Source organism: Pelophylax lessonae (genome assembly GCF_965119305.1).
Source record: "Pelophylax lessonae genome assembly, chromosome: 2".
Lineage (NCBI taxonomy): Eukaryota > Metazoa > Chordata > Amphibia > Anura > Ranidae > Pelophylax > Pelophylax lessonae.
The window spans coordinates 640,587,470-640,603,116 of record NC_138769.1 but is presented as its reverse complement, the minus strand read 5'-3'; the positions used below and the strand labels follow the sequence as shown (position 1 = coordinate 640,603,116).

General features: G+C 42.3%; 1 protein-coding gene across 1 annotated transcript in view; it reads right to left on the bottom strand.

Annotated features, from left to right (window-relative positions):
* The window catches only part of BRCA2 (BRCA2 DNA repair associated), a 285,207-nt gene that overhangs the window by 33,798 nt on the left and 235,762 nt on the right, over positions 1 to 15,647 (bottom strand). The window contains exons 17-19 of the mRNA XM_082245286.1: positions 12,011 to 12,350; positions 10,882 to 11,037; positions 4,622 to 4,766 (exon numbers count right to left, since the gene is read on the bottom strand). Of these exons, the coding sequence (XP_082101412.1) occupies positions 4,622 to 4,766; positions 10,882 to 11,037; positions 12,011 to 12,350 (641 nt within the window). The remainder of the gene's footprint in view (positions 1 to 4,621; positions 4,767 to 10,881; positions 11,038 to 12,010; positions 12,351 to 15,647) is intronic.

Here is a 15,647-nt window from a genome sequence, read left to right as displayed (position 1 = left end):
TGGCACCCTGTTGTGGGGTGGCTGGCTTGCTGGCACTCTGTTGTGTGGTGGGTGGTTGGCTGCTGGAACTGTGTTGTGGGGTGGGTGGCTGGCTGCTGGAACCCTGTTGTGGGTCGGTGGCTGGCGGCTAGCACCCTGCTGTGGCTGGCACCCTGTGGTGGGTGCCTGGCTGGCACAGGGACTGTGGGTGGCTGGCCGACACAGGGCTGCTGTGGGTGGGGTGGCTGGCACCGAACTGCTGTGGGTGGCTGAATGGCTGCGAGTCCGTGGCGATTGCGGATGCACAGCACAGTGCACTGTGACTGCATGCTGTCCAAGGCGAGGGAGGCAAAGAAGGCAGAATGTGTATAATTATATGCCCAGCGCACGGAGACACGTGGAGCAACACATGCAATGACGTCATTTGCGCCGCGCACAAATCGGTAATATCGGCACATTCCGGGGCCGATACCGATATATCGGGAAAAGTGAATATCAGCCCTCTGATAATCATCTTTGCCGATAATCGGTCCATTCACAATATATATGGTATTTCATTTCTTCATTTTCCCAAAAATTTGTACTGTCCTGGCATTTTAGGACCTCAAGAAATGAAATCTGAAGGATTGATCAATTTTAAAATATTGTACAGCAGGGGAAAACATTATTTGATACCCTGCAGATTTTGTAAATTTGCCCACTTACAAAGAAATTAAGGGTCTATAATTTTTATCATAGGTGTATTTTAAATGATAGAGACAGAATATCGACCAAAAATCCTGAAAAAACATAGGATACAAATGTTATAAATTGAATTGCAGTTCAGTGAGTAAAATACATATTTGATCCCCAAACAAAACCTGATTTAGCACTTGGTGGAGAAACCCTTGTTGGCAAGCACAGAGGTAAGATGTTTCTTGTAGTTACACTCTTTACGGATCTTCGCAAAATTCTTAAGGTTTCTTGGCTGTTGCTTGGCAACTTGAAGTTTAAGCTCCCTCCATAAATTTTCCATAGAATTAATGTCTGGAGACTGGCTAGGCCACTCCAAGGCTTTAATGTGCTTCTTCTCGAGCCACTCCTGTGTTGCCTTGATGGTATGTTTTGGGTCATTGTCATGCTGGAAGTCCCATCCACAACCCATCTTCCGTGTTCTGACTGACGGAAGAAGGTTCTCATTCAAGATTTCACTATACATTGGCCCTTCAATGTGGCGAAGTCGGCCTGTACCTTTAGCAGAGAAACAGCCCTAAAGCGTAATGTTTCACCTCTGTGTTTGACTATAGGTATGGTGTTCTTAGGGTCATCATAGTCAGCATTTTTTCTTCCTCCAAACACAGCGAGATGAGTTAATGCCAAAATGCAAAATGTTGGTCCCATCTGACCACAGCACTTTCTCCCAACTCTTCACTGAGAATAATTTAGATGTTAAATTGGAAAACTTCAGACAGGCCTGTACATGTGTCTTCTTAAGGAGGGGACAACACAGGCGCTGCAGGATTTCAATCCATGGCAGCGTATTGTGTTACCAATGATTTGTTTGGTGACTACGGTCCCAACTGCCTCAAGGTCAATCACAAGCTCCTCCCGTGTAGTTCTGGGCTGATCCCTCACTTTAGCTCTAGACCGAGGGCGATTAATGGTTATTTTGTATTTCTTCCATTTGCAAATAATCGCTCCAACAGTTATCTCCTTCTGACCAAACTTCTTGCTGATGGTCTTGTAGCCCATTCCAGTCTTGTACAGGTCTACAATCTTGTCCCTGACGTGCTTTGGCAGCTCTTTGGTCTTGCCCAGGATAGTGAGGTTTGAGTTGAAGAAAGATTCTGTGGACAGGGTTCTTTTATGCACCTAACGAGTTGTCGTTAGGACCACCTTCTTAAATTGACAGGGCTAATTTGTGTACCACATGAGCACATACTGTAGCCAGTCAGTGGGAGCCAGAATTATTGTTAGTTGGTAGGGGTTCAAATACTTATTTTACTCACTGAACTGCAACTGACTTTATAACATTGGTTATAATATTTGATAAAAATAATAAACCCTTAATTTATTTGTAAGTTGGAAAACTTACAAAATCTGCAGAGGATCTAATAATTATTTTTCCCACTGTATGTATTATAGTTTGCAAAATCTATAACTTTCACATAGATTGAATAATATACATTGATTTGGGATATGTTTGCCAAAGAAATGTAGCAGAATGCATTTTGGCCTAAATTTGTGAAAAAAATGGTTTACAAAATCTTAGAACAAAGAAAAATTAGTTTTTTTTTTTTTTTTAAATTGTTAGGATTTTTTTGTTTTTACAATAATGAGAAAAAAAAACCATTGGTGATTAACCACTTGCTGACCGCCGCAAGTACATATACTGCGGTGGTCAGCCCCTCCTGGGCAAAGTGACATATCGGTACGTCAGTCGCCCGCGAGCCAATAGGGGGCGAGCGCGCCGCCGGAGCCCCGCTCGTTTACTGCCATCACCGCGCGAGTGACCCGCGGCTCGCGATCTCCCGCTGGAGAGGGAGAAAGGCAGGCAGCTGATGTAAACAAAGCCGTCTGTCATTCTCCCTGGTGTAACTGCAGAGATCATACGATCCTGCTATGTAGGATCGTACGTCTCTGTGGTTACATCAAATGCCACGCCCCTTGACAGTTAGAAGCACGCCCCTAGGGACACACTTAACCCCTGGATCTCTAATAAAGTTAACCCCTTCCCTGCCAGTGTCATTTTTACAGTAACAGTGCATATGTATACCACTGATTACTGTAGTAATGTCACTGGTACCCCCAAAAGTGTCAAAAATGTCAGTCAAGGGTCCGATCTGTCCGCCGCAAAGCCGCAGTCCCGCAAAAAAAAAAAAAAAAACGCAGATCATAAATGACATAAATCTTTCCAGTAGTTAGTAAACGCAATAACTTTTGCGCAAACCAAAGTACGCTTATTGCGATTTTTTTCACCAAAAATATGTAGCAGAAAACAAATTGGCCTAAAATGTTAAAAAAAATTAGATTTTTACATTTTTCTGGGGGGGAATTTCATATAAAAAAAATGTGAAAAATATTTTTTTCAAAATTGTCGCTCTTTTTTTGTTTATAGCGCAAAAAGTAAAAATCACACAGGTGATCAAATACCACCAAAATCACACAGGTGATCAAATACCACCAAAGAAAAGAAAGAAAGCTCTGTTTGTGGGAAAAAAGGACGTCAATTTCATTTGGGTACAGCGTCGCAGGACCGCGCAATTGTCACGCAGTGCCGAATCGCAAAATAGGCCCTGGTCTTTGAGCAGCCAAATCCTCCAGGGCTTAACCTCTTTACCACTAGCCACTGTGCTGCTACTGCGGCACAGTGGCTCGTTATCATCTAGCGACGTAGACCTACGTCGCTAGACTCCTCCCCCATGTAGGCGGCGCTCGCGCGCCGCCGGAGGCGCGCTCCCGCTGTTTTCATTAACAGCGGGAGTCGGGCCAGGGGAGGAGCGGCGGCGATTGCCGCTGCTCTGCCCCGATCGTCTGGGAATCCAGTTTGGAGATCCGCCCGCCTGTGTAAACAGAGCGGGCGGATCTCCGGAGTGACAGATCGGAGTGTTCAGCATAGCTGAAATCCGATCTGTCCCTGGCTCACTCAGTCACCTCCCCCCCACACGTTAGTAAGCACCAGGCATACATTAACCCCTCCCTCTCCAATAAAATTAACCCCTTCCCTGCCAGTGTCATTTTTACAGTAACAGTGCATATATATAGCACTGATTACTGCAGTAATGTCACTGGTACCCCCAAAAGTGTCAAAAATGTCAGTCAAGGGTCCGATCTGTCCGCCGCAATGTCGCAGTCCCGCAAAAAAAAAAAAATCGCAGATCGCCGCCATTACTCGTTAAAAAAAAAAAAAAAAACACCAAAAATGACAGAAATCTTTCCCTTAGTTAGTAAACGCAATAACTTTTGCGCAAACCAATCAAAATATGCTTATTGCGATTTTTTTTTACCAAACATAGGTAGCAGAAAACAAATTGGCCAAAAATTTTAAAAAAAATTGGTTTTTACATCTTTTTTGGGGGGAATTTCATATAAAAAAATGTTAAAAATATTGTTATTTTTTCAAAATAAACGCTATTTTTTTGTTTATAGCGCAAAAATCGCACAGGTGATCAAACACCACCAAAAGAAAGCTCTGTTTGTGGGAAAAAAAGGACGTAAATTTCATTTGGGTATGGCGTCGCACGACCGCGCAATTGTCAGTTAAAGTCGCACAGCGCCGAATCGCAAAAAGTGGCCCAGACGTAAGACAGCAAAATGCTCTAGTGGTAAAGTGGTTAAATGTGTGAAAAAAAATTATCAATTTCATTTGTGTACAGTGTTGCATGACCGAGCAATTGCCAGTTAAAGTAGCACATTGCTGAATAGCAAAATACACCTGGTCATGAAGGTCAAGTGGTTAATAAAACAAGAAGGCTTTCAGAAAAAAGAATCACCTCCATCTGCATATACACAGAGCTTTTGCTTACACGTATTTATCAATTCTACAACTTCATTTTACCTCAAACCCGACAGTATTCATTTATCTGATCATCAACCTCCCATCTTACTAATTGCAGCATTAATAAATGTTAATTTCCTATTACATGTAATGCTGGTTCCATACCCTCCTGCTGTTCAAACTCTTGCTGAATCTTCAAAAACAAGGTTTCCAGATTTTTTTGCTGTTTCAAAGAATGTCGTTCTGCTTCTCTTTCCTCTGCTCGGTCATTACGGAATACATATGTGCCGTTGGCCATTTTTTCCATCCACTGAAAAGAAAGGGTGTTTTTTTATTTTTTTTTTTAAGATCATTCATTTCTGGCAACCTTTATGAAAATTATTGCTAAATAGATTCTATTCAAAGCAACAATAAGCAGTGGGAGCCCCCACCACTGAGAAGAAACTATAGAATATCAACATATTTCAATAAAGTAGAAATTTATTTTCATGTATATTGAACTATTATAAAAGTGGGGGGCATTTCTAAATATTTCACAGGTGACAACTGCATTAAAGAATAACTTTAGACCAAATAAAACGGGCTTAACAAAAAACAAAAAAAAAAAAAAAACAAACTGAAATGCTTGGGAGCAGATCTTGCAATAACAATATGATGTCTGTACAGTGATGACCCCTGTTGAGCTACGGCCCCCTCGCCAGAACACACCAATCCGCGCTCTCAGCCATTGGCCAGATCGGCAGACCTTTTTCAGTCATGCCCCTTTGACAGAAGCCGGCGTGCGGCTGGCAGTCACACATACAGGTCAAATGTATGCCGGTATTGAATACCACCCGATATTCGGCCCATGTGTACAGCCATTTAATATGCTAACAATACAATAGGCCAAATAGCAGGTCTTTAAAGCTATAAATATTTTTTGGGGCTTTGACTCCTCTCCCCTTCACTTTACAGCCGCTCCTCTTTGTGCCAACATTGCGCACCCAGAATTTTCCTTACTGCTAGTGTGGTTTCCATTGCACAGGCACATCTGGATGCTAGGGATGGTGTGGATTCCTGCAGAACTACAAAAAGGTATTGACAAGATCTTAAAGAGATGTCCCTGATGACCGCTTGCTCCACCCACGACATGCCCACTGAGAGGGCAAGATTGTAGTGCTAATAATTTTTAGGTTTTTTTTTTTTTTTTTTTTTTAATTCTTTTTTCATTGGTGCTAATAGTTTTTTTGACATTTGCTTCAGACATTGCTAACAGGCTTAGGTGTACATTTATTAAACTAGGACATTTTCTCTCAGTTCAGTTCTCGGGAGTTCTAAGAGGAAAATGATCTCCTCTGCAGCCTGTTTATGAAGCCAAGAACTTCTGTTCTCACCAGTTTGATGCAGTGTGTGGCCTATGGTCTGAGCATTGACAGGCTGACCCCCCACCCCTTCAACCTCTGCACCATGCTGGCAGCACTCGTACAGTGCCTTGCGAAAGTATTCGGCCCCCTTGAACTTTTCAACCTTTTGCCACTTTTCAGGCTTCAAACATAAAGATATAAAACTGTAATTTTTTGTGAAGAATCAACAACAGGTGGGACACAATCATGAAGTGGAACAAAATGTATTGGATATTTCAAACTTTTTTAACAAATAAAAAACTGAAAAATTGGGCGTGCAAAATTATTCAGCCCCCTTAAGTTAATACTTTGTAGCGCCACCTTTTGCTGCGATTACAGCTGTAAGTCGCTTGTGAACAGCAGTTTTCAGTTCTTTCCACAGATTCTCGATTGGATTCAGGTCTGGACTTTGACTTGGCCATTCTAACACCTGGATATGTTTATTTGTGAACCAGTCCATTGTAGATTTTGCTTTATGTTTTGGATCATTGTCTTGTTGGAGGACAAACCTCCGTCCCAGTCTCAGATCTTTTGCAGACTCCATCAGGTTTTCTTCCAGAATGGTCCTGTATTTGGCTCCATCCATCTTCCCATCAATTTTAACCAACTTCCCTGTCCCTGCTGAAGAAAAGCAGGCCCAAACCATGATGCTGACACCACCATGTTTGACAGTGGGGATGGTGTGTTCAGGGTGATGAGCTGTGTTGCTTTTACGCAAAACATAAAGTTTTGCATTGTTGCCAAAAAGTAAGATTTTGGTTTCATCTGACCAGAGCACCTTCTTCCACATGTTTGGTGTGTCTCCCAGGTGGCTTGTGGCAAACTTTAAACAACACTTTTTATGGATATCTTTAAGAAATGGCTTTCTTCTTGCCACTCTTCCATAAAGGCCAGATGTGTGCAGTATACGACTGATTGTTGTCCTATGGACAGAGTCTCCCACCTCAGCTGTAGATCTCTGCAGTTCATCCAGAGTGATCATGGGCCTCTTGGCTGCATCTCTGATCAGTCTTCTTGTATGAGCTGAAAGTTTAGAGGGACCGCCAGGTCTTGGTAGATTTGCAGTGGTCTGATACTCCTTCCATTTCAATATTATCGTTTGCACATTGCTCCTTGGGATGTTTAAAGCTTGGGAAATCTTTTTGTATCCAAATCCGGCTTTAAACTTCTCCACAACAGTATCTCAGACCTTCCTGGTGTGTTCCTTGTTCTTCATGATGCTCTCTGCGCTTTAAACGGACCTCTGAGACTATCACAGTGCAGGTGCATTTATACGGAGACTTGATTACACACAGGTGGATTCTATTTATCATCATTAGTCATTTAGGTCAACATTGGATCATTCAGAGATCCTCACTGAACTTCTGGAGAGAGTTTGCTGTACTGAAAGTAAAGGGGCTGAATAATTTTGCACGCCCAATTTTTCAGTTTTTTATTTGTTAACAAAGTTTGAAATATCCAATAAATTTCGTTCCACTTTATGATTGTGTCCCACTTGTTGATTCTTCACAAAAAATTACAGTTTTATATCTTTATGTTTGGAGCCTGAAATGTGGCAAAAGGTCGCAAAGTTCAAGGGGGCCGAATACTTTCGCAAGGCACTGTACATCTATTTCCCAAAGACAACCTCTGGATAGGACGCTGAGCATGTGCAAGCATTTGGTGGACCATGACGAGGCCTGTTCTGAGTGGAACCTGTCCTGTTAAACTGCTGTATGGTCTTGGCCACTGTGCTGCAGCTCAGTTTAAGGGTCTTGGCAATCTTCTTATAACCTAGGCCATCTTTATGTAGAGCAACAATTATTGTTTTCAGATCCTCAGAGAGTTCTTTGCCATGAGGTGCCACGTTGAACTTCCAGTGACCAGTATGAGAGAGTGAGAGCGATAACACCAAATTTAACACATCTGCTCCCCATTCACACTTGAGACCTTGTAACACTAACTAGTCACATGATATCGGGGAGGGAAAATGGCTAATTGTGCTCAATTTGGACATTTTCACGTAGGGGTGTACTCACTTTTGTTGCCAGTGGTTTAGACATTAATTGCTGTTTGTTGAGTTATTTTGAGGGGACAGCAAATTTACACTTATACAAGCTGTACACTCACTACTTTACTTTGTAACAAAGTGAATTTCTTCATTGTTGTCACATGAAAAGAAAATATTTACAAAAATGTGAAGGGTATACTCACTTTTGTGAGATACGAATATATAAATACACACATACACACATATATACAGTGGGTACAGAAAGTATTCAGACCCCCTTACATTTTTCACTCTTTGTTATATTGCAGCCATTTGCTAAAATCATTTAAGTTCATTCTTCTTCCTCATGAATGTACACATAGCACCCCATACTGACAGAAAAACGCAGAATTGTTGACATTGTTGCAGATTTATTAAAAAAGAAAAACTGAAATATCACATGGTCCTAAGTATTCAGACCCTTTGCTGTGACACTCATATATTTAACTCAGGTGCTTTCCATTTCTTCTGATAATCCTTGAGATGGTTCTACACCTTCATTTGAGTCCAGCTGTGTTTGATTATACTGATTGGACTTGATTAGGAAAGCCACACACCTGTCTATATAAGACCTTCCAGATCACAATGCATGTCAGAGCAAATGAGAATCATGAGGTCAAAGGAACTGCCTGAAGAGCTCAGAGACAGAATTGTGGCAAGGCACAGATCTGGCCAAGGTTACAAAAAGATTTCTGCTGCACTTAAGGTTCCTAAGAGCACAGTGGCCTCCATAATCCTCAAATGGAAGACGTTTGGGACGACCAGAACCCTTCCTAGAGCTGGCCGTCCGGCCAAACTGAGCTATCGGGGGAGAAGAGCCTTGGTGAGAGAGGTAAAGAAGAATATAGTGTGCTTAGGGTCATTGTCTTGTTGGAAGGTAAACCTTCGGCCCAGTCTGAGGTCCAGAGCACTCTGGAGAAGGTTTTTGTCCAGGATATCCCTGTACTTGGCCGCATTTATCTTTCCCTCGATTGCAACCAGTCGTCCTGTCCCTGCAGCTGAAAAACACCCCCACAGCATGATGCTGCCACCACCATGCTTCACTGTTGGGACTATATTGGACAGGTGATGAGCAGTGCTTGGTTTTCTCCACACATACCGCTTAGAATTAAGGCCAAAAAGTTCTATTTTGGTCTCATCAGACCAGAGAATCTTATTTCTCACCATCTTGGAGTCCTTCAGGTGTTTTTTAGCAAACTCCATGCGGGCTTTCATGTGTCTTACACTGAGGAGAGGCTTCTGTCGGGCCACTCTGCCATAAAGCCCCGACTGGTGGAGGGCTGCAGTGATGGTTGACTTTCTACAACTTTCTCCCATCTCCTGACTGCATCTCTGGAGCTCAGCCACAGTGATCTTTAGGTTCTTCTTTACCTCTCTCACCAAGGCTCTTCTCCCCCGATAGCTCAGTTTGGCCGGACGGCCAGCTCTAGGAAGGGTTCTGGTCGTCCCAAACGTCTTCCATTTGAGGATTATGGAGGCCACTGTGCTCTTAGGAACCTTAAGTGCAGCAGAAATCTTTTTGTAACCTTGGCCAGATCTGTGCCTTGCCACAATTCTGTCTCTGAGCTCTTCAGGCAGTTCCTTTGACCTCATGATTCTCATTTGCTCTGACATGCATTGTGATCTGGAAGGTCTTATATAGACAGGTGTGTGGCTTTCCTAATCAAGTCCAATCAGTATAATCAAACACAGCTGGACTCAAATGAAGGTGTAGAACCATCTCAAGGATTATCAGAAGAAATGGAAAGCACCTGAGTTAAATATATGAGTGTCACAGCAAAGGGTCTGAATACTTAGGACCATGTGATATTTCAGTTTTTCTTTTTTAATAAATCTGCAACAATGTCAACAATTCTGTGTTTTTCTGTCAGTATGGGGTGCTATGTGTACATTCATGAGGAAGAAGAATGAACTTAAATGATTTTAGCAAATGGCTGCAATATAACAAAGAGTGAAAAATTTAAGGGGGTCTGAATACTTTCCGTACCCACTGTGTGTGTGTGTGTGTGTATATATATAAAAATGTATTTATATATATATATATATATATATATATATATATATATATATATATATATATATATATATATATATATAATACATTTTTAACCCACTGGTGCTGATATATAGGAAGAAAAAAGTCTTCCTCTATTCGCACCAGCTTCTCTACCTCTGAGCAGGACAATCTGGAAAGGAGATATTTCGGTGTAACGGCCAGTGAGATCTAGAGATAAATTGTGTAAATTTGTTTGTGACAGAATGGTCATGTACTGTGATGAGAAGCGGAGAACATGTTCTCTGCTCTTCATCTCAGCTACATAAACTGGTATACACCAGAGATCAGCCATGATCCTGAGGATAAATGAAAGCCTTAGAGAAGGTTCTTGGGGCTATAAAGATTCCATTGCTATGGCTTGTCATTTATGCTTTAGTAAAATATTGCCTATTATCTGTACTGACAAAAGGTACTTCTAGCTTTTGTATTTATAAAAGGGAAGAGCACTGCTAATATGCAAAATCAGCTGATTTCCTAAACCAGAGCCTTAGAATTTTATTGCAACTGGGCCTGCTATAGGAGCACACCGACAGCGGTCACAATGCTGAAAAGAACAGTAGCTAAAAACAGTGTTTTCACTACAATCGTTTTTACAAATACACATTAAATATAACAAAAAGGGTAATCTAAATGAAAGCAAAGAAGCTTGCTTGGCAGGACTGCTGATAAAAACCTCAGCCATCTGATAAGGGAGAAATCAATGCTCCTGTCACTCATTTGTGCTGTGTAAACAATGGGCTTCTTTCTGCACATCTGAAAAAATGACCACAACAATGATGTGAAAAGGAGAGTAGAGCACCATCTCCTGCCTCTATAAGAGACTACATAATATGAATTTGCAATACTTCTATTCTACCAAGCTATAAAAAAAAAAAAATAATAATAATTTGGTTGTCTTGACCATAATAAAAGAAAACCTGTACAAAACCACTATATATATTTTAAATCCCAGGCTTACCTGCATAGGATAGATTCTTTGTATGACAATGTCAACGCACCCCACAAAGCCGCCTTCGGCCAACAGGGATGATAGAGGAATACAGAAAGGTCTGGGGTCACAGAAATACCCAAGCTTTGTATACCAGCGAGTAGGACGAGTACTGTTGGCTGCAAGCTAAGGGGGGGGGGGGGGAATAAAATAAGATTTAGTATAAATGTTTTATTAAAACCTAAAGTCAAACACATTTAAGAACACTGCTCTCTTGTGTATACATAAAGTTCTCTGTGTACTATTTTGCTCACTGCTTATTATAATCTGCATGGTCAGATTACGATTAAGCAATAAGGAGTATCAGGAAAAGAACATTTCTGTATTTCTGGTCAAAGAAAGCACATGGGATGACTTTTGCTACTTTGTATAATTATCTTGAAATATAGTGGCTCACAAAAGGAAATAATCATTTAACTGAAGGAAGAGTTCAGGATCAAGAAGGACCAGTAGGGAACCAGAGAGCATGGATGTTTACTGACCAAAAAAAGAAAAGCCTTTTACAGATTTATTCTGCCCTGCTGTCCCATCCTATCAGATTTGTAAAGACCTGCAGGTAAATCAAATTTCTCGCTGTTTGAAGGGTTAAAGCATGGTTTTACTTTAAAAACACTGGATGAAAAATAAGAGAAGCCTAAATTTTTACTTGATGATACACAATTAGGAGGCTTATTCAGGAGCATCTAGCATTCAGAGGATGGTTTATAAAAACTGGAGCTGATGCCAATAGCAACCTGACAGGTTCCATATTTTATTTATTGGATAAAAACAAAACAAGGAATCCGATTAGCTCTTGTGTGCAGCTGAATTTGTGCTCCTTTTTATTTATATCTGCCCTTCGAGATTGCTGCATCCACCATCGATTTTGCTGGCACCAGGGGTGTCCAAATTTAACTTACAGCAACTAAAGCCTTTACATTTGAAACAAGCATTCCACTGTTGATGAGTGTGGAATTATTTTGAATGCTCTTAGAGGCCTTCTTTACAATGTATGTCCATTGTTTTATGGACAATGCACAATATACAGAGGTTAAATTCATAAAGATTTTCAGATTTGAACGGATGTTCAAAAAAATACAGAAAAAAAAAACATTTCTACCTTCAACATCAGAGATTCTGGAGCTTCCAGGGGAGTGCATGCATCTTCTGAGCCCGCTAATTCTGCCCCATGTACTATTATTTTCTGACCAACAAATAACCGCCTTCTGTAGAGCAATGCAGTTAGTGAAGTGTCCAACAAAGCCTTGATTCCATACCAGCCATCGGTCACCTCTATGACAGCAGAACCTTGCTTAGGATCTTTGGACTCACTCTTATCATTGCCTCCCCAGGAAATGACTTTAGAAACACAAAGCACAAGGGTCTTAGCTGCTGTGTCATCTCTCTCCATGATCCTTTTGAGAGCTGATCTTCGGCTTTTATCAATTTCCACTTCATACCTTGGAAGAGAACATTTCACAGTTGTACTGTTATTTGCAATTAAAGAGTTTAATGTTCATTTTATCCTAAATCAAATTTAAGGAAATCTTACGCAAATCTGCATAACTTTGTACTGCTTGGCTGTAGGTATTAATCCCGTAATGTAACATTCCCTTGCTCTATAAGCTTTGCATAGCACAGAGCACTAAAATGTTGACTGTATCCAAAAGCCAAATGCCCTTTTTTTTTTCTTGCAGTCATGAGGAAATATTAAACAATAAAAAATTAATTGAACACTTTACTGAAAATAGTAAGGGACTACCTACAATATTACCAACTTTATTTAGTGTAAAGTGCTGCATAAACAGTTGGCACTATAAAAAAATCAAGTCGATTAATAATAAAATGTTGGAGGGAATTATAGGATATATAAACATTTAGCTTCCATTGTATTAAAAATAAAATCCAGACTGAAGACCCAACCACCACATACTGTGTAGCCATCACTCACATGTGCCTTTACTTGCTTTTCTTTACCCAGTCTACCATCGCTTGGTCCTTGCTATGGTCCCTGCAAACATTGTTTCCAAATACAAACTAATACCCAATGGCTAACACCTGCACCATGCTAGGCATTTTCCCCTGTGGTCAGCACTTAGGTCTGTCACTGGCCATTTAGGAACCAAGTACTGCATTGTTGGAGGGCATGGGGAATGTGAATGCATGCCTCATACCGGGAAGCTGTGGGACTTTCGCTGGGGTTACAGCAAGGAGCAGCTGGAGGACAGAAGTAACAAAGGGTGTTTTTACACATTGGGGGGTATTTGTTCTATCTCGTCTTTCAACCACAATTCTAGCCAAAACTCTTAAAAAAAAAATGGATAGAATGACGAAGTTAGAAGTTATTTATGTTTTTTGTTTTTGTCTTTGTCCACTCACAAAAAATTGGATTTTTGAGGCGAACTATGGCCAACCAGGTAAACAGGAGCTCAACCAAAACAACTAGAGCTAATCTGAAAATAACAATATACCCTAAAAGAGGACCAGGTCCTCTAAACAGCAGCCTGCAAAAATCTTGTGGCCAAATGAAGCATCCGCTGATGCCAACACATCCACTTTATAGAACTTTGGTAAAGTGTGCACCAACGACCTTGCGAACCTGCGTCACTGACGCCTGATGATGGAAGGCCCAGGAGGCACTAAGCTCCCGAGTAGAATGCGCCTTGATAGGGAAAGGAAGAACCTGACCCTTGATGGAATAGACCTGAACCAACGCCTGTCTGATCCATTTGGAAATGGTCGCAGAGGAAGCAGACAACCCTTTCCGAGGCCCTTCCATGAGCACAAATAGTGAGTCTGACTTCCTAAAAGACTCCATAGCTGCCAGGTATACCCTAACAGCCCAGACCACATCCAAGACATGCAAAGCAATTTCCTTCGGATGTTTTGGCATGGGACACAGGGAAGGCAACACAGTGTCTTCATTCAAATGAAAAATCAGAGACAACCTGGAACGACGGACAGCGGCGAAGATCTTATCTCTGTGAACCGCCAAGTAAGGTAATTGACAGGATAACGCAGCCAATTCCGACACCCTGCGTGCAGAGGTGATAGCCACCAAAGAGGCCAACCTCTGGGACAGCAAAAGCAGGGGAATCTCCCAAAGATTCTCAAAAGGAGGCTTCTGGAAGACTAAGCGCACCAAATTGAGGTTCCAAGGTGGCAACAGAGAACGCACTGGAGGGGTCAAGTGCCTAACTCCCTAAAGAGAAGTACGTACAAGTATGTGGCCAAGGATCATTGAAAGAAGACTGCTAAGGCCGTCACCTGACCCTTGATAGTACTCAAGACCAGTTTCTGCTCAACCCCCCGTTGAAGGAAGGTCAAGTCCTGAGCCACCGAAAAAGAGCGAGGATGAACCCCAAGAGAACCACACCACGCAATGTACGTCTTCCACATAGGATGGTTGATGGTTGATCTTCCTAGAAGTAGATTTCCTAGCTTTTAACAGTGTTGGAATTACCGACTCAGACAAAACCTCTATCCATCAGCACCTGGCTTTCAACAGCCAAGCCGTCAAAGCCAGCGACTGTAAAGAGGATGGAAGATTGGTCCTTGGAACAGCAGATCCTTCCTGAGAGGAAGCTTACAAGGAACGTCGGTGACCAGCCTCACAAGATCAGCGTACCAAGCCAGGCGAGGCCAATCCGGGGACAAAGCAGAATCCCTTCTGCCTTGATCCTGCACAAAAGCCTTGGCAGAAGCGTGAGAGGAGGGTAGGCATAAATCAGACAATACTGACCCCACGGGGCCACCAGAGCATCTGTGGCGTCCGCCAGAGGATCTTGTGACCGAGCCACAAACCTCTACACCTTTCTGTTGAGCCGAGACGCCAACAGATCCACCTCGGGGATGCCCCATGGGAGACACAACTGATGAAACACCTCTGGATGAAGGGACCACTCCCCTTGGTCCAACGCCTGCTGACAGAGGTAATCCGCCTGCCAGTTATCCAGCCTTGGGAATGTGTATGGCAGAGAGGGCTGGAATGTGCCGTTCTGCCCACCTTAGAATGCCAGCTACTTCCAGAGCAGCCAGGACACTTCTTGTGCCCCCCTGGTGACTGACATAAACCACGGCCATGGCATTGTCCATTTGAATGCGCACTGGACATCCCTGAAGATGATCCGTCCAATGCTCCAGGCACAGTCTGATCGCTCTGAGTTACAAGACATTCAATGGTAGTCTGGACTCTTCCAGTGTCCAGATCCCATGAGCAGAATTTTTGCAGAGAACGCCTCCCCAGCCAGACAGGCTGGCATCCTTGATGACCACTGTCCAATACATGGGGAGGAAGGATTTTCCCAGCCGAAGCGGTGAAGAACGAAGTCACCATATCAGGGACTCTTTCTTTCCCTGGCTCAGCCGCATCTGATTGTCCAGAGACTGCGGATTCTTGCCCCATGAGTCCAGAATATCCCTTTGCAGGGACCTTGTATGGAATTGGAAAGTGTTCGCGTCTAGTGGTTAGGATGGGTATTGCCAACATCCCTGGAGTTCTAGAACTATAGAAAATCCCCCTTGGGTGTGGGACTTTTGAGGCAATGACCCATCAATGAGTAGTTTTAGTAAAACATGTACGTAGTTTTATTAGTATTATACAAAATAACATAGAAAACATGTATCAAAAAGAATAAACATTTAAAATGCATGTGGCCATGGATTACATCACTTGAACATGGAGCTGCTGAGAATTCCAAATGGTGACATGACGCGTTTTGGACTTTGGCCTTTTTCAAAGGTCAATGGAAAATACA